The sequence below is a fragment of the Lithobates pipiens genome, unplaced genomic scaffold (genome assembly GCF_037356315.1).
Source record: "Lithobates pipiens isolate NorthernLeopardFrog02 unplaced genomic scaffold, aLitPip1_a1.2 Scaffold_41, whole genome shotgun sequence".
Lineage (NCBI taxonomy): Eukaryota > Metazoa > Chordata > Amphibia > Anura > Ranidae > Lithobates > Lithobates pipiens.
Window position 1 is genome coordinate 3420761 of NW_027507861.1, and position 24183 is coordinate 3444943.

Below are 24183 nucleotides of genomic sequence, written 5' to 3' on the forward strand. Positions count from 1 at the left end.
AGGAATATTTTGGCTGGGGTTGAGAAATTCTATTGCACATTACTCCAAGTTCTGTCCACTTTGGTTTACCATTGCTATTCCTTCTGCAATAGTATTATGGCTGTGACCCCTGATAATATCTCCTCTTATTAGTGGACGAGACTGGGAGGAGAGTCTAATGCCGCGTACACACGATCGGAATTCTCGTCGGAAGAAGCTCTGATGGTTTTCCCGATGGAATTCCGCTCAAGCTGTCTTGCCTACACATGGTCACACCAAATTCCGATAGTTTAGAGGTGGTGACGTACAACACGTACGACGCGACTAGAAAAAGGAAGTTCAATAGCCAGTAGCCAATAGCTTCTGTCTTGTAGTTGAATCTGAGCATGCGTTATTTTTTGGAGTGTCGGAATTGCCTACACACGATCGGAATTACCGATAGAAAGTTTTTTCAGTCGGGAAAATTGAGAACATGCTATCAATTTTTAGCTGGCGGAAATTCGGACAGCTCAATTCCGATGGAGCCTACACATGGTCGCATTTTCTGATGAAAAGCTCTCATCGGTCTTTTTCTGGCCGGATTTCTGACCGTGTGGTGTATGTGGCATAAGCCATGGAGGGGGTGGTCTTCTTATTAAAGATGAATTACTTTGATGGTCTTTTTCATTACACTGAACAGTAATGTGTTAGGTACGTGTTTGTAGGGCGGTGTGTTTGGTGAAGCAACCCTGTACCTTCTTGTAGACTTCATTTGGATTTTGCATGTTATCTAGCTTAGGGTTGCTACTTTTACACGTAGTGACCACTAGCCATGTGCACACTGAATATTTTGTTTCGGAATTTCGTTTTCGTCCATAAATTTATTTAGTTACTCCCAAAATTCGTTTTTATTTATTTTGTTCCGTTAAAAAATGCATTAGTCCGAAAATCTGAAATAATTAAGGTGGAATCTGTCATTGAAGGCTCATGGTGTCTGTCGAATGTTATAAGAAGATTTGACGGAGCAGCTAAGCTGTAGGACGCCGCAATCGTACATTTCCGGCCGAATGTTCCGCCTTCAAGCTATAGTAGAATTCTAATGTTGGATGACACTAGTAATAATTATATTTATTCATTATTACTACTAGTCAACCGACATTAGAAGTCTTCTATAGCCTATGGGCGGAGCATTTGACCATAAATGTCCGCTCGTGGCGACTGCTTCGTTGAATATTTATGTCGAATCCTTTCTCTCGATGTCGAATAATCTTGGACTAATAGAGTTAGGTTAGGCACATTGGATCTTTTTTGCTATTGTCTCTATAATGTTGAATCTTTTCTCTCTATGTCAAATCTTTTCTCTCTGTGTCAAATCTTTTCTCTCTATCTTGAATCTTTTCTCTCTATGTCAAATCTGTTCTCTCTATCTCAAATCTTTTCTCTCTATGTCGAATCTTGTCTATGTCAAATCTTTTCTCTCTATGTCAAATCTTTTCTCTCTATGTCGAATCTTTTCTCTCTATGTCGAATCTTGTCTATCTCAAATCTTTTCTCTCTATGTCAAATCTTTTCTCTCTATGTCGAATCTTTTCTCTCTATGTTGAATCTTGTTTCTCTATCTCAAATCTTTTCTTTCTATCTCAAATCTTTTCTCTCTATCTCAAATCTTTTCTCTCTATCTCAAATCCTTTCTCTCTATGTCGAATCTTTCCTCTCTATGTCGAATCTTTCCTCTCTATGTCGAATCTTTTCTCTCTATGTCAAATCTTTTCTCTCTGTGTCGAATGTTTTCTCTCTATCTTGAATCTTTTCTCTCTATGTCAAATCTGTTCTCTCTATCTCGAATCTTTTCTCTATATCTCAAATCTTTTCTCTATATCTCAAATCTTTTCTCTCTATGTCAAATCTGTTCTCTCTATCTCAAATCTTTTCTCTATATCTCAAATCTTTTCTCTATATCTCAAATCTTTTCTCTCTATGTCGAATCTTGTCTATCTCAAATCTTTTCTCTCTATGTCAAATCTTTTCTCTCTATGTCGAATCGTACATTTCCGCCCGAATGTTCCGCCTTCAAGCTATAGTAGAATTCTAATGTTGGATGACACTAGTAATAATTATATTTATTAATTATTATTACTAGTCAACTGACATTAGAAGTCTTCTATAGCCTATGGGCGGAGCATTTGACCATAAATGTCCGCTCGTGGCGACTGCTTCGTTGAATATTTATGTAGAATCCTTTCTCTCGATGTTGAATAATCTTGGACTAATAGAGTTAGGTTAGGCACATTGGACCTTTTTTGCTATTGTCTCTATAATGTCGAATCTTTTCTCTCTATGTCAAATCTTTTCTCTCTGTGTCGAATGTTTTCTCTCTATCTTGAATCATTTCTCTCTATGTCAAATCTTGTCTATCTCAAATCTTTTCTCTCTATGTCAAATCTTTTCTCTCTATGTCGAATCTTGTCTCTATTTCAAATATTTTCTCTCTATGTCGAATCTTTTCTCTCTATGTCGAATCTTGTCTATCTCAAATCCTTTCTCTCTATGACGAATCTTTCCTCTCTATGTCGAATCTTTCCTCTCTATGTCAAATCTTTTCTCTCTGTGTCGAATGTTTTCTCTCTATCTTGAATCTTTTCTCTCTATGTCAAATCTTTTCTCTCTATGTCAAATCTTTTCTCTCTATGTCGAATCTTTTCTCTCTATCTTGAATCTTTTCTCTCTATGTCAAATCTGTTCTCTCTATCTCAAATCTTTTCTCTATATCTCAAATCTTTTCTCTATATCTCAAATCTTTTCTCTCTATGTCGAATCTTGTCTATCTCAAATCTTTTCTCTCTATGTCAAATCTTTTCTCTCTATGTCAAATCTTTTCTCTCTATGTCGAATCTTTTCTCTCTATGTCGAATCTTGTCTATCTCAAATCTTTTCTCTCTATGTCGAATCTTGTCTCTATTTCAAATATTTTCTCTCTATGTCGAATCTTTTCTCTCTATCTCAAATCTTTTCTCTCTATCTCAAATCTTTTCTCTCTATCTCAAATCTTTTCTCTCTATGTCGAATCTTGTCTATCTCAAATCCTTTCTCTCTATGTCGAATCTTTCCTCTCTATGTCGAATCTTTTCTCTCTATGTCGAATCTTGTCTCTCTATCTCAAATCTTTTTTCTCTATGTCAAAACCTTTCTCTCTATGTCGAATCTTGTCTATCTATCTCGAATCTTTTCTCTCTATGTAGAATAATCTTGGACTAATAGAGCTAAGGTTAGGCACATTCGACCACAGGTTCGATGGACACAGATCGCTATTGTCGGCGTCATGACGAATCTCCTATCTATATCGAACTGTTGTCACAACGAAAAACAAAAATAAAGCATTTGTTTATGTCGGATCTTTCGGTTTTCGGATTCTGCACTTTCGTTATCATTTGTTAAAATGATAACGAAAAAATCCGAAATTTGGACGCAAATGCATTCGGACGAAAACGAATGCACACGTCTAGTGACCACAGTGATGATCGGTCTGTGTATTGTGACAAGACAACATTGTCTTTTAATGTGGAGAAATGGTGAGGGATATTGTTTAATGTTTGTGTGATATTTTTGTACTTTATGGATTCTGTAAGCCAATAAAGGTAATTTGTTACAATAATCCTTCTGTTTATTTCATTTGTGTCACCACCAGCTCCAGCCATGTGCCCCATCCGGCATTCTTCCTTGATGTCGACAGATTTCCCATTGTGCTTATTAAAGATATATAACATACTTGGTCACGTGGATCCTGCTGCTATACGTGTGGTCCAGCAACATGGATCCATTAACTTCCACATGTTGGTGGACAGCAGGGGCAGCTTTGTGGAGAAAAAAATGGTGGTTGGACATCTGTCCCAGGTGGTGAAGAACTGGCCCAAAAGTAGTGGAAGAGGATAGAAGCCAACATCTGGAACAACAGCAGCTGTAAGGCCAACACATTTGCCAAGCTGGCATTGGGAAATGAGGGCAATTGTGTAAATATTCTTTCTCCTGCTCCACCAGCTGGGGAATAGACAATTGCCTGGACAAAGATGTGCTGGAGATATACTTGGCAACCCTCATCCCCACTTCAAATGCTGTAAGGTAGGCCTACTAAACCCCTATCAGACTTCCATCCCTATTTCTTGAGGCCCCAGAGGTTGCAGTGGAAGCAGATGGAGTTTCATATAGAGTAGGGGGAGAAGGAGAGGGAGGAGTGAGAAGGAGGAAGACCGGGGGCCTTTTGTTACCAAACCAATATTAATTTGCTGCTACTACTGAGCTTTGTGGTGAACAGTCATATGTCTCCTTATGCATTTGGTACCCAAATACTGGCAGATTTGCCACTCTTGATATACTGCAAGCAGATAACTCAAACCAGTATGAGACTGGTAAGCTATGTGGAGAGGACCTGGGTTTTCCGAAGGTCTGCATGAGTGGAGTGGTGCCATCTATTATTTCCTTCCTATGTGTTCCCGGAACTCCTTTCTTCAAACATCAGATACAATTAATTCCTGAGCATTCTTCTGCATAAAGAAGAAGTATGATGAAAAACATAACACTACATACTTACCTCCATCGGTGTGATGATTGCAGCTGTCTCATGTTAGCTCTAATGCCGTGTACACACGACCGGACTTTTTGACAGCAAAGGTCCAACGGAACAAGTCCCTTGGACAATTCGATCGTGTGTGGGCTCCATCAGACCTTTGCTTGCCAAAAATCCAGCTGACTTTAGAAATAAAACATGTTTTAAATTTTCCCACCGGAACGCCGAGAAATCCGTTCCTATGTATGCTAGTCCGACGGACAAAAAATAATGCTAGGGCAGCTATTGGCTACTGGCTATGAACTTCCTTATTCTAGTCTGGTCGTACGTCATCACGTTTGAATCCTTCGGACTTTGATGTGATTGTGTGTGGCCAAGTCCGTTCATTCAGAAAGTCCAATGGAACTCCGCCGAAAGTCAGTCGGAAAGACCGTCAGACCTAGTCCGTCGATAAGTCCGCTCGTGTGTACGCTGCATAAGACTGAGAACTGAGTGATCACATGACCTCTGATCACACAGTTCCTGGTCTGTTCCTCCGGCGCTCTATAAAGTGCCAGATTGTGGAGGGGGCAGGTGCATCTGGGTCTGACTCTCAGCCACACACTAATGCCTCGTACACACGATCAAACAATCCGGTGGAAAAGTCAACCCCCCGTGTGTAGGCTCCGGCGGACTTTTTTTACCCAAAAGTCTGGCGGACTAAGAAAGTATTTTTGCACTCCAATCTGTCCGCCGGACTCGCATTTTGGAGGACAATGCGGCCATGTGTGTGCCAGTCCACCGTACTTTTGAAATGAACGGACTTTTCCCGCCCGGAGAAAAGTCCGCTCATTTTGAGCGCGTCTCCAGGTAGCCGGGGCCAGCGAAGGAGGCGTCACTGGCCCCGTCACCAGGTATGGAGTTAAAGGGGAATCCTTACGCCAAAAAATCAGCGTCGGGCTCCCAGATTCCAATAAGCCCCCCGCCCGCAGACACCGACAACCAACGGCCAGGGTTGTCGGGAAGAGGCCCTTGTCCTCATCAACATGGGGACAAGGTGCTTTGGGGTGGTGATGTCCCCGCCCATTATGATGTCACAGTCCCAGCATCCTTCCCCCCTTTCCCCAAGGCTCGGGGGGGTGCTCTCTCATCCCCACCCCCTTTCCTGGCTGGCCGGGTAGCGTGCTCGGATAAGGGTCTGATATGGACCTGGGAAGGACCCCCACGCCAATTTTTTTCGGCGTAGGGATTCCCCTTTAACTCCATACTAGGTGACGGGGCCAGTGACGCCTCCTTCGCTGGCCCCGGCTACCTGGAGACACGCTCAAAATGAGCGGACTTTCCTCCGCGTGTGTGGGCGAGTACGTTCATTTCAAAAGTACGGCGGATAGTCCGGCGGACTTAGTACGCCGTATTAGTCTGCTGAAAAAGTGCCGTGTGTGGGCAAGTAGCTAGTTTGGAAAGTCTGCCAGACTAAGTCCACTGGATAGTCGGCTACGTGTGTAGGTGGAGTCAGCTGTCAATCAGGCAGCAAGGTAGATCTGGCCATACTTCTATTTTACGTTCCCCCTATGTTGTGCACACCCTTGCTTCTGTTACCCCATGGCAAAACAGAAATGAGACTGTTTAATTATGAAGGATTTACAGGTCCTTCTCAAAAAATTAGCATATTGTGATAGCTAATTTAGCACGACCTGGCACCTGCTCACAGTGCCAAAACCACTGGTAAATGGTTTACTGACCATGGTATTACTGTGTTCAATTGGCCTGCCAACTCTCCTGACCTGAACCCCATAGAGAATCTGTGGGATATTGGGAAGAGAAAGTTGAGAGACGCAAGACCCAACACTCTGGATGAGCTTAAGGCCGCTATCGAAGCATCCTGGGCCTCCATAACACCTCAGCAGTGCCACAGGCTGGTTGCCTCCATGCCACGCCGCATTGAAGCAGTCATTTCTGCAAACGGATTCCCGACCAAGTATTGAGTGCATAACTGAACATAATTATTTGAAGGTTGACTTTTTTTGTATTAAAAACACTTTTCTTTTATTGGTCGGATGAAATATGCAAATTTTTTGAGATAGGAATTTTGGGTTTTCATGAGCTGTATGCCAAAATCATCAATATTAAAACAAGAAAAGGCTTGAACTACTTCAGTTGTGTGTAATGAATCTAAAATATATGAAAGTCTAATGTTTATCAGTACATTACAGAAAATAATGAACTTTATCACAATATGCTAATTTTTTGAGAAGGACCTGTATATAGCTCACATATACCACAGTGCTGCACAAAAAACATGTCTCGAACATGTCTCACAGTATAATAAATTACCGCTTGCTCTGACAGTACGGTAGTGCTGTAGAGAGAATACAAAGCCGGTCACATTAGTCTCTGCACCAGAGGAGCTTGCACTCTAATATCTCTCCACAGACACACGTACTTGGAGCAAATTTTAGGTGAACCCATCAGACCTCTGCAAATATTTTTTTATTTTGTGAATCTGAATAATTCAGGATGAACATACATCAGCTCTACATATTCAGTCACTTTACTTGAAGTCTTTGATATGTAGATAAAGCTTTCCAGACTTGCTCCCGGATCAGTTTGGTCTTCACTCCATAAATAATTGGATTTAGCATGGGAGGAACGAGAGTGTACGTATCGGCTAGAATTATGTGAACATAAGGTGAAATCCTTTTGCCCCCATACCGGTGGGACAGGAAAGTGAAGATGGCCAGACCATAAAAACTTAGAAAGATGCACATATGAGGTATGCAGGTGTTAAAGGTCTTCAGTCGGGCTTCTTTGGATGGAAGTCTGAAGACGGCGTGGAAGATGGCGCAGTAGGATACCAGGATAAACAGCAAGTCTGTTCCTGAGATTGTGAATGCCAAAGCCAACCCCAAAGCGCTGTTTATTCTGATGTCGGCAGCAGCAAGTTTCACAATCGCCATGTGCTCACAGTATGAATGGGGCACAATGTTGGTTCTAAATGCTGGAAATCTCTGTATCAAAATTATGCAGGGAGAAAACAAAGTGACCGCTCTGAGCACTAAGAAGATGACCAGTTTCATGATGATGGCGTTGGTCATTATGGACCCATAGCTGAGCGGCTGGCAGATAGCAATATAACGGTCAAATGCCATGCCAAGCAAAAGTCCCGACTCGAAGCTGGTGAAGGAATGGAGGAAGAACATCTGGAGGAGACATGACTCAAAACGAATGTGTCTCTGCTGGAACCAGCAGATAGACAGCATTTTTGGGGCAATGCTTGTAGACAAAAGAGCATCACTGGAGGCCAACAGAGAAAGAAAAATAAACATAGGCTTGTGGAGGACAGGAGATGCTGAGATGATAGCTAGGAGCATCATATTTCCCAACAATCCCAGGACATAACATAAGCAGACAACGAGACCTACCCAGTTATAAACTCCTTCTAGTCCGGGAATCCCAACCAGGATGAATGAGGTGGGATAGAACGTGCCATTGACTTTGATGTTGTTTATTTCACCGTTGACCATCTTCTACACCCAAGTTCACGGTTCTCTGTGGAGGATTAATATACTATGAGGTCACCTAAGTTACCTAATGGGACAGAAGACTTAGAATTATGACTGGAGTATGTATACAAATGAAAAGTATGTATTTATTAAAATAGGAGAACATTACTTGGTCTGTAAATACAGTAATTGATGAATAAATTAAAAAAAATATATATATTTGACTAGGAACATGTTGACTTTGTATTAAACACAATAAGCATGCTGTACTGGATGCGGTCATATATATATATATTCAGGGTGGTTTTCCTAGTCTATGAGTCCATTTGTGAACAAGCTGAGCTTGGACATCCAGGGTTACACCCAGATGTGCCTATATTTCTACTATATTCGTGAGGATAGCCTCTTGGATCCGCATGGCCTTTTGGGACTTTCCAGATAATAATGTGACCAACATTCTAGGTTACTATTCTTTAGCCAACTTTCTCTTTCGACAGTTGTTAAGAAGTGGTCAAAAAAATCTCAGGGTCATCACCTTTAGCAATAGGCTACTTACTCAGAAAGCCAACAGGGTTGACTTAATAAAACTGGAGAGTGTAAAATCTTGGCTCTGCTGCAACAACAATTCCCCGTGGGGCCCTTGGCTTATTTTTTGGGCCCTCTGTTGTGCTGCGAGGCTCTGTTGCACCTGCTTCTACACCCTCTTCCAATGAATGTTTGTTGCAAAGCTTGTTATAATTGTTCATTTTTGGTCAGAAGTTTTCTGCTGTTGAGGTGCGTTTGAAAATGAGCTCTCAGCAACTCTTCCAACCTGGTAGAATGTGCAACCCGCATCACTTCATGTGATGTAGAATCAGCTGTATCGCCAAAGCGTACTCATTGCACATGCGCAACGCGTCATAAATGCCTTCAGTGTCTGACCTCGGTGCACAGAGGAACTTGCCTGATAAAATGCTTAAGCGGCTAATGCGCATGGGCACGGCAGAAATCAACTACTTACGAAATTGACGTTGCTAAGCCCATCTTGGTACACCTTACACTCGACCTCATCACACCTACAGTAGCAAGGCGGGGCAGCGGACATCTTGCTACACCAAATCCCATTTTGAATTAGCAAACTATTTTCAGTAATCGAGGGAGCTTATGTACATAAATATAGTATATTTAAATCTACAAGGTGGTGTTCTGACAAAATGAGCAACCTGCTCAGTTACTTTGTTTGTTTGGTATTCTTAGCAATGTAAATTTCGTAAGTGTTAATTGATTTCTGCCGTGAGCATGTGCAGTAATTGGTCGAGCATTTTGTCAGGCAAATTCCTCTGTGCACCGACGTCAGCCACTGAATGTATTAATGTTGTGTTGCGCATGCGCAGTGAGCCCAGTTTGGTGATACAGCTGATTTTCATGTCACAGAAAGTGACGCGGGTTACACATTCTGCCAGGTTGCTCATTTTGCCAGAACACCGGCCTTAATAACACAGATGTGCATTTCTCTCAAAATGAGTGACATTTTTGACTCTTAAGATATGTTGGTTCTCGGTGAAGCACATACGCAATATATTTACACAGAACTATATACAGTATATACAATGTACAGGAGACAGAAAAATACAAAAATATAAACTAGAAAATAAAACCTTACCACTCGGTGTCTTACCAACGTACAAGATCCCCAACACAAATGGAGCAATCTACTGCCGATCCAGGCCCCTAATTCCCTGCATGTAAAGTTACCACCAAACCAGAAGTGCCACCAAACAGTATCCATCCTTCACCACTCAGGTATTGTCCTTCCCCACTCAGGTCTTTGTCCTTCACCACTCAGGTATTGTCCTTCCCCACTCAGGTATTGTCCTTCCCCACTCAGGTCTTTGTGTGTCACCACTCATGTATTTGTCCTTCATCACTCAGGTCTTTGTCCTTCACCACTCAGGTATTTGTGTGTCACCACTCATGTATTTGTCCTTCATCACTCAGGTCTTTGTCCTTCCCCACTCAGGTATTTGTGTGTCACCACTCATGTATTTGTCCTTCATCACTCAGGTCTTTGTCCTTCCCCACTCAGGTATTTGTGTGTCACCACTCATGTATTTGTCCTTCATCACTCAGGTCTTTGTCCTTCACCACTCAGGTATTTGTCCTTCCCCACTCAGGTCTTTGTGTGTCACCACTCATGTATTTGTCCTTCATCACTCAGGTCTTTGTCCTTCACCACTCAGGTATTTGTCCTTCAGCACTCAGGTATTTGTCTTTTACCTCTCAGGTCTTTGTCCTTCCCCACTCAGGTCTTTGTCCGTCAACACTCAGGTATTGTCTATTACCACCCAGGTCTTTGTCTTTCACCCTTTAGGTCTTTGTCCTTCCCCACTCAGGTCTTTATCTGTCACCACTCGGGTCTTTGTCCATCCCCACTCAGGTATTTGTGTGTCACCACTCATGTATTTGTCCTTCATCACTCAGGTCTTTGTCCTTCACCACTCAGGTATGTGTCCTTCAGCACTCAGGTATTTGTCTTTTACCTCTCAGGTCTTTGTCCTTCACCACTCAGGTCTTGTCCTTCACCACTCACCTCTTTGTCCTTCCCCACTCAGGTCTTTGTCCGTCAACACTCAGGTATTGTCTATTACCACCCAGGTCTTTGTCTTTCACCCTTTAGGTCTTTGTCCTTCCCCACTCAGGTCTTTATCTGTCACCACTCGGGTCTTTGTCCTTCCCCACTCAGGTATTTGTGTGTCACCACTCATGTATTTGTCCTTCATCACTCAGGTCTTTGTCCTTCACCACTCAGGTATTTGTCCTTCAGCACTCAGGTATTTGTCTTTTACCTCTCAGGTCTTTGTCCTTCCCCACTCAGGTCTTTGTCCGTCAACACTCAGGTATTGTCTATTACCACCCAGGTCTTTGTCTTTCACCCTTTAGGTCTTTGTCCTTCCCCACTCAGGTCTTTATCTGTCACCACTCGGGTCTTTGTCCTTCCCCACTCAGGTATTTGTGTGTCACCACTCATGTATTTGTCCTTCATCACTCAGGTCTTTGTCCTTCACCACTCAGGTATGTGTCCTTCAGCACTCAGGTATTTGTCTTTTACCTCTCAGGTCTTTGTCCTTCACCACTCAGGTCTTGTCCTTCACCACTCACCTCTTTGTCCTTCCCCACTCAGGTCTTTGTCCGTCAACACTCAGGTATTGTCTATTACCACCCAGGTCTTTGTCTTTCACCCTTTAGGTCTTTGTCCTTCCCCACTCAGGTCTTTATCTGTCACCACTCGGGTCTTTGTCCTTCCCTACTAAGGTCTTTGTGTGTCACCACTCAGGTATTGTCCTTCATCACAGAGGTCTTTGTCCTTCAGCACTCAGATCTTTATCTGTCACCACTCAGGTCTTTGTCCTTCCCCACTCAGGTCTTTGTGTGTCACCACTCAGGTCTTTTTTCCTTCACCACTCAGGTCTTTGTCCTTCACCACTCGCGTATTTCAGTGCTCCCCAGTCTGACATACACGGAATCTGGATCCAGGGCTGAGCACAACTCCTGAGCATGCTGGGAGTTTATATAGACCCCCAATAACAGACAATGTGCTTCAGCTGGCCCAATTTCCTTACATTTTTCATCCTGGACACAAGCAGAGGTTTTTATTGGCCCGCTGTTACACTAGACACAGCTCGTTGTTACTTATGTTTCCTCTCTGTTGCATTTAGCTGTAGATCACAGGGATAAACTTCAGCAATCTGCAGATGATGTCAGTTAAAGCAAACTGACAAGTTATAAAAAGTAATACCCGTCTTCCTCTTTTACCCATCATTAAAGAGGAACTGCAGTCTGCTCACATAATGTGTAATAAAAAAACATCTTTGCCATTCTGAAGCTTCCCTCCAAACCACTTTGCATATTATTTTATATATACTGTGATTCTGTATTTGTCAAATATGCTGCAGAAATCTCCCTTAAAGTTAAAACTACAAGGACAGAAGATTTAATAGATGGAAAGTTGAAAAAAAAATGACTAAAGGTTCAGCTTTAACCTTTAGTTTAACCGAATCCACACTAATTACCTTCCTATTACCTTCTCCGTTTAATATTTTTTTTTTTTTTTTTTTTTTTTATTTCTGTTTTTCTAACCATTGTTTTGTGTTTTGGTTCAGAAAAATGTTACATTAAACAAAATCACAGAATTGGTAAAAAAACGTAGGAAAGAAAATGTCTTGTAATGTCATGTTAAATAGGGAAAATTATAGAATAAAATTCATACTTTGTATGTTCAGTCATGTTGCGTACACCACGATCAGAATTATGGTTGGAAAAAGCTCTGGTGGTTTTCCCAACGGAATTCCGACGGAATTGCGCTCAAGCTTTGATTGCCTACACACGGTCACACCACAATCAGAATTATGGTCGGAAAAAGCTCTGGTGGTTTTCCCGACGTAATTCCGATGGAATTACGCTCAAGCTTGTATTACCTACACACGGTCACACCACGATCAGAATTATTTTCAGAAAAAGCTCTGATGGTTTTCCCGACGGAATTACACTCAAGCTTGTGTTGCCTACACACGGTCACACCACGATCAGAATTATGGCCGGAAAAAGCTCTGATGGTTTTTCCGACAGAATTCCAACGGAATTCCACTCAAGCGTGTGTTGCCTACACACAGTCACACCACGATCAGAATTATGGTCGGAAAAAGCTCTGATGGTTTTCCAGATGGAATTGCGCTCAAGCTTGTGTTGCCTACACACGGTCACACCACGATCAGAATTATGGTCGAAAAAAGCTCTGGTGGTTTTCCCGATGGAATTCCTCTCAAGCTTGTGTTGCCTACACACGGTCACACCACGATAAGAATTATGTTCGGAAAAAGCTCTGGTGGTTTTCCCGATGCAATTCCGATGGAATTACGCTCAAACTTGTGTTGCCTACTTACGGTCACACCACGATCAGAATTATGGTCGGAAAAAGCTCTGGTGGTTTTCCCGACGGAATTCCGATGGAATTACGCTCAAGCTTGTATTGCCTACACACGGTCACACCACGATCAGAATTATTTTCGGAAAAAGCTCTGATGGTTTTCCCAACGGAATTACACTCAAGCATGTGTTGCCTACACACGGTCATACCATGATCAGAATTATGGTCGGAAAAAGCTCTGATGGTTTTCCAGATGGAATTGCCCTCAAGCTTGTGTTGCCTACACACGGTCACACCATGATCAGAATTATGTTCGGAAAAAGCTCTGGTGGTTTTCCTGATGGAATTCCGACGGAATTGCGCTCAAGCTTGTGTTGCCTACACACGGTCACACCATGATCAGAATTATGTTCGGAAAAAGCTCTGGTGGTTTTCCTGATGGAATTCCAACGGAATTGCGCTCAAGCTTGTGTTGCCTACACACGGTCACACCACAATCAGAATTATGGTCGGAAAATGCTCAGGTGGTTTTCCCGATGGAATTCCTCTCAAGCTTGTGTTGCCTACACACGGTCACACCACGATCAGAATTATGTTTGGAAAAAGCTCGGATGATTTTCACGATGGAATTCCACTCAAGCTTGTGTTTCCTACACACGGTCATACCAGATTCCAACCGTCAAGAACGAGGTGACGTAAAACACTACGATGAGCCGCAAAAATGAAGTTCAATGCTTTTGAGCATGCGTCGGAATTTTGCGCGTTTGAATTGCCACAGATGATCGAAATTTCCAATAGAAAGTCTTTCCTTCTGAAAAAATTGAGAACCTGCTCTCAAATTTTTTGCTGGCGGGAATTCGGACAGCTAAATTCCGATGGAGCCTACACACGGTCGCATTTTCTGATGAAAAGCTCTCATCTGTCTTTTGCTGGCCAAATTTCCTATCCTGTGTAACTGTTTTTTAAGCTAACACTGTTTAACCAAATGCCGACCAGACACAGTATATACACTGCAGCAGGGCAGAACATGTGGGCACAATAACATACATGTACATCATGTACCTGCTCCAGGGTTAGGGGCACTGCCCCCCCCCCCCCACAGCAGATTGCAGATCACATGATCACAATGTCAACAAAGCTGTTATGAATGAATATATTCATAACAGCTCTGTTTCCAAATGCTGTGATTGGCCCACAGCTATCAGATTACATACAGTGAGAATCTCCTGTCTACTTGGCGGCCTCTGTAATAGGAAGTCCCGTCTCCTGGGCTGCCATTGGACCACTGCTCTGTCTATCATAGGAGATTCTCACTGTATGTTATCTGTCGGCACTTGTCCCACCCCCCTCCCTATCCCCTCTAGGCTGCAGATGGGCATCGATCAGTCTGCACTGAGGCAATGCTGAGGCTGCTGCATCGATGGCAATGGTGAGGCTGCTGCATTGATGGCAATGGTGAGACTGCTGCATCGATGGCAATGGTGAGGCTGCTGAATTGATGGCAATGGCGAGGGTGCTGCATTGGGGCCATTGTGAGGCTGCTGCATTGATGGCAATGGGGAGGCTGTTGCATTGATGGCAATGGGGAGGCTGCTCCATTGAAGGCAATGGTGAGGCTGTTTGCATTGTTGGCAATGGCGAGGCTGCTACATTGATGGCAATGGTGAGGCTGCTACATTGATGTCAATGGGAAGGGTGCTGCATTGGGGCAATTGTGAGGCTGCTGCATTGATGGCAATGGTGAGGCTGCTACATTGGGGCAATTGTGAGGCTGCTACATTGATGGTAATGATGAGGCTGCTGCACTGATGGCAATGGCGAGGCTGCTGCACTGATGGCAATGGCGAGGGTGCTGCATTGGGGCCATTGTGAGGCTGCTGCATTGATGGCAATGGGGAGGCTGTTGCATTGATGGCAATGGGGAGGCTGCTCCATTGAAGGCAATGGTGGGGCTGTTTGCATTGTTGGCAATGGAGAAGGCTGCTACATTGATGGCAATGGCGAGGCTGCTACATTGATGGCAATGGGAAGGGTGCTGCATTGGGGCAATTGTGAGGCTGCTGCATTGATGGCAATGGTGAGGCTGCTACATTGGGGCAATTGTGAGGCTGCTACATTGATGGTAATGATGAGGCTGCTGCACTGATGGCAATGGCGAGGCTGCTGCACTGATGGCAATGGCGAGGCTGCTGCACTGATGGCAATGGCAAGGGTGCTCCATTGAAGGCAATGGTAAGACTGCTGCATTGATGGCAATTGTGAGGCTGCTCCGTTGATGGCAATGGCGAGGCTGCTACATTGATGGCAATGGGAAGGGTGCTGCATTGGGGCAATTGTGAGGCTGCTGCATTGATGGCAATTGTGAGGCTGCTGCATTGGGGAAATTGTGAAGATGCTATATTGATGGTAATGATGAGGCTGCTGCACTGATGGCAATGGCGAGGCTGCTGCACTGATGGCAATGGCGAGGCTGCTGCACTGATGGCAATGGCGAGGGTGCTCCATTGAAGGAAATGGCGAGGGTGCTGCATTGATGGCAATGGTGAGGCTGCAGATGGGCACTGACCTTTATTTTGCTTTAAAGTTCCTTATTTAGATTTTTTTATTTGTTCCTAAAACTTCCCTCTTAAAATGAATGTGCGTGTTATACGCAGATAAATACGGTAATCTCAGAGTGTGTAGACGATATAACATTCACACAGACTAATCACTGTACACATATTGGGATTTTTTTTTTTTTAACAAAGGCAGGTAGCAGAATACATTTTGGCCTAAATTTATGGCAAAATTGTATTTAATTTAAACTATTTTATGACAAGATATTGTTTTGTTTTGTTTTTGGTTTATTTTTTCAATTTTTTTCTCTTTTTTAGTTTATATCCCCAAAAATAAAATACCCCAGCGGTGATCAAATACCACCAAAATAAGGCTATGTGTGTGTGTGAAAAAAATATATAAATGTAATTTTGTGTACAGTGTTGTAAGACTACCAGTTAAAAAAGCTTAGTGCTGAATAGGAAAAAATATCATCCTGGTCAAGAAGGAATAAAATCTTACAGAGCTTAAGCAGTAAAGTAAAAAAAAAAAATGTTTTTCCTAATTACAGAGTTTGTAAATATTGGAAAAGAAAAAAAAAAAAAAAAAAAAAGGATATCTTAGAAACATAGAAAAAAATTACTTTCTGTCATAAAATAGTTTCAATGAAATAAAATGTTGCCATAAATTTAGGCCAAAATATATTCTGCTACCTGCCCTTGCTAAAAAAACAAACAAAAAAAAAAATCCCAATATGTGTACAGTGATTGGTTTCTGTGAAACGTCTCAGGCCTTGTAGAAAACATGTTAAAACCTTTAGTCATGAACACTGCGAGTTCCCTACAAGACACCACTGATTTTCTGAACAAGCTTAACAATATACAACAATTACCATCAAATACACTTCTAGTCACCATGGATGTAGAATCTCTGTGCAGTAACATCCCTCACAAGGATGGGTTGTCGGCATGTCACAGATTCTTATCATCCTCACCAAACCAGAAATACACTGCTGAGGATGTGACACAGCTCATCGAATTCATTCTTACACACAACTACTTCACTTTCAATAATGACATCTATCTCCAGTGTATGGGTATTGCTATGGGTAGCAAAATGGCACCCCAATATACAAACTTATTTATGGCTGACCTGGAGGACAAATTTCTGAACAGCATACAACAAAAGCCATACAGATATTATCGCTATATTGATGATATCTTCATGATATGGACTGAAGGTGAAGAAAATCTAAACCAATTCTTCTCATTGATCAACAATTTTCACCCATCTATTAAACTAAAAATGGAGTATTCAGACACACATGTCAACTTCCTAGACACTGCAGTATACATCAGGGATCACAAGCTTCGCACTTCGATATACAGAAAACCGACTGACCGATGTAGCTATCTTCACAGTTCCAGTTTCCACCCGCAACACACTAAACGGACCATCATACACAGCCAGGCCATCAGATACCACTGAATTTGTTCAGACCCAGAAGACAGAGATAAACATCTCAGAACACTGGCAGACTCCTTCCACAAGAAAGGTTACAAAGAGAAAACCATCAACAACAACATAAACACAGCCTTGAAAACCCAAAGAGAAAATCTCCTCCAATACACAGAGAAAAAAACAAATAACCGAGTACCTCTAGTCACCACATACAACCCAACACTAGAAGGGATCAAAAAGATAATCAAAGATTTACAACCCATTATAACAGAGGATGACACTCTGAAAGGAATATTCCAACTATAAGGATTATCAAGTCTCCATTTTGTTATACTGTATTCCATCTCTAAACTTTGTATGACCAAGTTAGAATTCTAAGTACTAAGACATAGCTGCTCTCTATCTGGGAAATATGCTGTTTTCTTAGAATGCCCTTGGGCATGAGAGTTTGTGCAAAGAAAGCCAGACTTACGGTCATCTCACATTCCCTTAACTGCGTCTGTGACCTAGAACGTCTGGATCACAGGCTACCAGCACAATGTTGATGAATATTGTAGTCTCATTCTTATCTCGTGTGAAGGTTAATGATGTGCTTTGCCATGAAGACACGATTTCTGCTTATTCTGCTTGTTCTGTCAATAAACCTGTTACTAGGAAAAGTTTGGTGTATAGCTACGAGGGGATCCCTGATTGGCTCCTCCACAGGGTGCCACCCCAACTGTCTCAGCATATAACCTGTTGTATTCAAAACATTAAATGTAATCATTGTTCACATACATCTCGTGTATGAGTCTTGGTTATCTCACCGGTGAACGGGACTCCCAAGTTCATCCAGACCACGGCCTAGGCAAGATAGTAAGAGGGAAATCGAGCACCTAACAGAGCAAGGACCTACCTTTACACCAACAACCCCCATTATTGGCTTTCAGACAACCACCCGACCTCAGACACAAACTAATCAGCAGGAAACTTCACTCTGATTATGAAATCACAAATAATGGAAGCAAACCCTGCAATAAAAAGCACTGCAAACTATGCAACCAGATCCATCTATCCAAAAGTGTCCCACACACACACAAACGGGACCTTCAATATCATGGGATCTTACAACTGTACCTCCAGTAATGTTGTGTACCTCATCCAATGCAAAAGGTGCAGCAAAGGATCTTATGTTGGTGAAACAGGACAGAAGTTGCAAACGAGGATGAATTTACACCGACACACCATCAAGGAACATAAAGAAGACAGTTTATGTACACCTGGGGGACATCACTTCTCTCAACCGGACCGCACTATAGAAGACCTCAATGTTTTAGTTCTGAAAGGGAATTTCAGAACTATCCAGGAAAGGAAAACCTTTGAACTAAGAATGATAATTCTTTTTGACACAAAAAAAGAATGGCCTGAATTTAGATATAGGTTTCCTTACTCATTATACTAAAGCTTTACAACCCCCTCTGTGACTAGCAACCCCCCCCCCCTCCATTCCATAGCTCTCCCTCTGTCTTATCTCACTAACCCTTCTCTTATCTTTATTGCCATTGATTTGTATGTGTTTTTTTTTTGTTGTTTTTTTTCTCTTCTTTCCCCTCAGAGGTGTTTTTTTTGTTTGTTTTGTTTTTACATTCTGCTTAAAAATTTGTAAATCAGTACTGCTTGGACTTTAAAGAAGGGGACATACCCCGAAAGCTTGTCCTGAAAAATGTTATGTTAGTGCAAACAAAAAAAGTATCACGGACAGTACTCAATTTTTTCTGTGAAACGTCTACAAACTCTGGGATATTTACCGTATTTATTTTAAGAGGGATGTTTCAGGGAAAAAAAACCTTACATTTTAAATAAGGAACTTTGAAGCAAAATAAAGGTCAGCGCCCGCCTGCAGCCTCACAAATTTTTTTTTTTTCTCTATGGATTACTTAAAAAAAATTTAATCATTTTTTCCAAGACAATATAACTTAATGGAAGCCTTGTCTGTCCTAAAATAAATAATATAATGTGTTCCTGTTTAACTTTTTCCTAACCTTTAGCTTACCCTAATCAGCCCTAATGAACTCCTTATTACCCTTCCCTGCTTATAATTATTATATATATATATATATATATATATATATATATATATATATATATATATATATATATATATATATATATATATATATATATATATATATATATATATATATATATATATTATATATATTATATTATTATATATATTATATTCCTGTTTTTTTTGTTTAGTTCTGTTCGACAACCTAATAATATTTAAACCTTTTCATTTGCATTGTTTTTTTTTTTTTATTTTTTTTTTTTTTTTTTTGCTTTTTGTATTTTAAAATAAGCACAACATTGAAAAAAGGCTGTTATTTTTTTTTTTTTTTAAATAAAAGCCCTAATTAACTTCTTATTACCCTTCCCTACTTAGAATTATATTCCTGATTTATTTATTTATTTATTTTGGTTTATTTCGGTTTTACAACCTAATAATATTTAAATCTTTTCATTAGCATTTTTTACTTTTTTTTTTTTTTTTTTTACATTTTAAAGGTCAGCGCCCGTCTGCAGCCTCACAAATTTTTTTTTTTCTCTATGGATTACTTAAAAAAAATTAAATCATTTTTTTCAAGACAATATAACTTAATGGAAGCCTTGTCTGTCCTAAAATAAATAATATAATGTGTTCCTGTTTAACTTTTTCCTAACCTTTAGTTTACCCTAATCAGCCCTAATGAACTCCTTATTACCCTTCCCTGCTTATAATTATTATATTATATTATATTATATATATATATATTATATTATATATATATATATATATATATATATATATATATATATATATATATATATATATATATATATATATATATATATATATATATATATATATATATATTATATTATATATATTATATATATTATATTATTATATATATTATATTCCTGTTTTTTTTGTTTAGTTCTGTTCTACAACCTAATAATATTTAAACCTTTTCATTTGCATTTTTTACTTTTTTTTTTATTTTTTACTTTTTGTATTAAAAAAGCACAACATTGAAAAAAAAAAAGCCTTTATGTTTTTTTTTATTATGTGTAAGCCCTTGTACACACGGTCGGACATTCCGACGGAAAATATCCGATCGAACCGCGTTGTCGGATAATCCGACCGTGTGTGGGCTCCAATCGGACTGTTTCCTGTCGGAATATCCGACCGACCAAGTTTTAGAGCTGGGCTATAAAATTTTCCGACAACACGATCCAATCGGACTTTGTCCGATCGTTTGTAGAGAATTCCGATCGGACAAAGCGCCACGCATTGCTCAGATCAAATTCCTAGACCAAAGCTATTGGCTACTAGCCTGAACGTAGTCCCATCGCAACCAAATAACGTCATCACGTTACAAACGATTGGGATTTTCCAACAACTTTGTCCGACCGTGTGTACGCAACACCAGTTTCGGACAAAATCTGTCGGACAAAATCCGACGGATTTTGTTGTCGGAATGTCCGACCCGTGTGTACAAGGGCTTAGAGAGAAATAGCTTTGTAGTGTCATGGTAAATAGGACAACCTTCAGAATAACGTTTATACTTTTTATCAATAGTAGCAATTATTTTTTAAACTAATACAAAATTGTTTTTTTTTTGTTTGTTTTTTGCCTATGGATTGCTTAAAAAAATAAAATAAAATAAAATAAAATAAAAAAAGACAATATAAGTAACTGAAAGCCTTCTTTAATAATAATTTAAAATGAAGACATTATAATAATGAGACGATAAGAAGGGATTGTAACATATGTGGGGATCACACCGGGGTCACAATCATAAAAACATCTTCTCTTATTGTATTACCGGATTTTATGTCCCGAGGTCCTTCAATACGTACAATAAAGACCCTCCATGGAATACTTTCCTTTATCCTTCCAATATAATGAGTGATCAGATCTCATCTCTCCCGTCCCGTCTTCCCTCTTCATACAGAGCTGCAGTCGTCTTATATTAATACCGACTGAGAATTATCACCGGTCTGCTTTCCCGAGGACGGCCGCCGTCTACAAGACCCAACGGACCGCCACCTCCCCCGACATCATTATAATTGGATGGTCTGAGATTTGTGTGTTGGAAATAAACATCAGATATAGAAATACCAACCAAACAGAAATGAAAAAAATATATTCACATCATTTTCATGGTTGGCTTTGGGAACTTTCTGTATTTGGCAAAACATCACAAAAGCTAGAAATGTTTCGTTCCAAATCAAAATTTTGGACAAATTTTTTGGTATTTTGAAAATCAGATGTATCCCACTTTCCAAATTACGATGGCAACAAATGTAAACAAATTCGAAACAACAAAGTTAAAATTTATAAAAAAATATATTTAATAGTTTTCGAATCGTTTTTTAATCAAATTTGAATAGTTTTCAAATCGAATTTGAACTTCGGAAGAGAATAAAATTATAATATAAAACAAAGGAATATAAAAGAAAACAATATAATAGAAAATAAGAGAATATAATGGAGTAAAACAGAACGGAATAGAAAATAAAAGAACGGCAAAACATTTTATTGACAATAAAGGGATATAATAGATAATAATCCAATAGAAAAGAATAGAATATGAAAGAGTAAAACAGAAACAAATAAAATAGAAAATATAAGAACAGAATAAAAAATATTTGAAAAAAAATAAAGGAATAGTATAGAATAAAAAAATAAAAAAATAAATAATAAAATAAAATAGAAAGACCATCTTCTGAAATTCAAATTTCAAAAATAATACATTTAAATTTGAGTAGAAAAGAATAGAATAGAAAAAAAAAAAGAATAGAATGGAAAAGAATAAAAAAGAATAGAGAAAAAAGCAATTGAACAAAATAGAAATTATATGACCTTCTTCTGAAAATGTGAATTTTGAATAGAATAAATTTGATTTTGAATAAAATAGAAAAGAATAGATTAGAATAGAAAATTTTGAATAGAAATTTCTGATTTCAAAAATAATAAATTTGAATAGAATAAAAAATGAAATAATAGAAAAGAATTTAATAGAAAAAAAAAAAAAAAAACAAATAGAATAGGATAGAAACAATATAACATTATAACCCTCTTCTGAAATTCAGATTATGAATAGAATACATTTGAATTGGAATATAAAATAATAGAATATAATAGAAAAGAAAAGAATAGAATACAAAATAAATAGAGTAGAAAATAAAAAAAAAATAGAAAAAACAATAGAATAGAATAAAATAGAAAGAATATAACCATCTTTCAAAATTTGAATTAGAATATAAATAGAATAAATTTGATTTTGAATGGAATTCAAATTAAAATTGAATCGATTTGAATTCTTCGAATTTGAAAAATATGAATAAATTCAAATTCAAATAAAAAAAAAATCCATAAGAGAATTAAATGAATTTCACTATACAAATTTATGTAAATACCGACTCAAAACTAATCGAAAAAAAAAAAAAATATTTCATTCTGCACATGTCTAACAGGAGCCATGTGTGAAATAGTGAAAAGTCGGTGTCCCCATCCCATCACACCTACAGTATATGGGCTTGTTGGACATCAAATTCCAAAACCATGGCCATTTATTTGGGGTTGCCCCCTACCTCCCCTGCCCCAAATATGGCCACTGAAATAGAATAACCCCCTTCTTCCCCTATAGCCATTAAAAGAAGTAACCGCCCTTCTCTCATGGCCATTTCTATGGAGTTGACTGCCCCTCCTCTTTGGCCATTAATATTGAATTTCCTTCTATCATGACCATTAATGTGAAGTTGCCTCATTTGTGCCTATATTTTGGAGGGTGTCTGTGGGAATTTGGCCCCATTGTTGAGGTCAAGTATTGATGTTGGATGAGAAGACCTGGCTCACTATTGGAGTTCCAATTCCTCACAATTGGTGTTCAGTAGAGTTGAAGTCAGGGCTCCGTGTAGGACACTTGAGTTCATCCACACGAAACTGGTCACAACCATGTTTTTATGGTCCTAAATATCTCTTTCAAAAAATGGCCATTATTATGGAGTTCCCCCATGATTAAGGATGAGCCGAACCCCCCCCCCCCCCCACCCCCGGTTCGGTTCGCACCAGAACCTGCGAACAGACCTAAACTTCATGTGAACTTTAGAATCCTATTAAAGTCTATGGGACTCGTTCAAAATCAAAAGTGCTGATTTTAAAGGCTAATATGCAAGTTATTGTCCTAAAAAGTGTTTGGGGACCCGGGTCCTGCCCCAGGGGACATGGATCAATGCAAAAAAAAGTTTTGAAAACGGCCGTTTTTTCAGGAGCAGTGATTTTAATAATGATTAAAGTGAAACAATAAAAGTGTAATATTCCTTTAAATTTTGTACGTGGGGGGTGTGTATAGTATGCCTGTGAAGGGACGCATGTTTCCCGTGCTTAGAACTGTCCCTGCACAAAGTGTCATTTCTGCAGGAGAAAAAGTCACTTAAAATCACTTGCGGCTATAATGAATTGTCGGCTCCCGTAATACAGAGAACAGTCATTGATAAAAAAAAAAATGATGTGGGGTTCCCCCAAAGATTTTTAGGGGGGAACTCCATGCCAAATGTAAAAAAAAAATGGCATGGAGTTACCCCTAAAAATCCATATAAGTCCCTTTATCTGAGCACGCAACCTGGCAGGCCACAGGAAAAGAGGGGGGGACGAGAGAGCGCACTCAACCTTGGGTCCCCCAAAGCACCTTGTCTCCATGTTGATGAGGACAAGGGCCTCCTCCCCACAACCCCTGGCTGGTGGTTGTGGGGGTCTGCTGGCAGGAGGCTTATCAGAATCTGGAAGCCCCCTTTAACAAGGGGACCCCCAGATCCCGCCCCCCCGTTTGAAATGGTAAGGGGGTACAAAAATACCCCTACCATTTCACAAAGAAAGTGTAAAAAATAGTTAAAAAATACACACACACCGTTGCAAAAGTCCTTTATTAAATATAAAGAGAAATAAAAAAAGATTCCAGCGGTGGTAATCCACTCTTGCTATCCAGCTATGGATGATCATCTCTCCGGGGTCCAGCGATGGATGATCTGATCCAGTGATGGGTGATCCATCCAGCGCAGTGCATCCATCCTCTGTCTCCACCGGCGGAGACACTGTGGGGATCCCGGCAGCCTGACATTTCTTTTATGAGGAGGGAGGGGCCACCTGTCACCTGACCCCGCCCCCCTCTGATACAAGTGGGAAAGCCAGGCTTCCCCAATGATGTGCGGGAAACCTGTGTTACATCAGAGGGGGTGGGGTCACACGCACATCA

The 24183-nt window shown here is 40.1% G+C and overlaps 1 protein-coding gene across 3 annotated transcripts; it reads right to left on the reverse strand.

Annotated features, from left to right (window-relative positions):
- Positions 1-6497: 6497 nt before the first annotated feature.
- On the reverse strand, positions 6498-20897 carry LOC143956813 (olfactory receptor 52A1-like). 3 transcript variants are annotated; one of them, XM_077466988.1, is made up of 2 exons: positions 20752-20891; positions 6498-8047 (listed from the first exon to the last, which is right to left on the reverse strand). In XM_077466988.1, exon 2 carries the CDS (start codon positions 8020-8022, stop codon positions 7045-7047), a length of 978 nt encoding a protein of 325 aa, XP_077323114.1. In that variant the 5' UTR covers positions 8023-8047; positions 20752-20891; the 3' UTR covers positions 6498-7044. The 3 variants fall into 3 exon arrangements, with proteins under 3 accessions (XP_077323114.1, XP_077323113.1, XP_077323112.1); XM_077466987.1 differs by having other exon boundaries at positions 6500-8086; positions 20786-20891; XM_077466986.1 differs by having other exon boundaries at positions 6535-8086; positions 20752-20897.
- Positions 20898-24183: the final 3286 nt, after the last annotated feature.

Excerpts from the sequence above, each read along its gene's own strand:
- LOC143956813 (XM_077466988.1), bottom strand. The coding sequence starts at position 8,022 with ATGGTCAACGGTGAAATAAACAACATCAAAGTCAATGGCACGTTCTAT.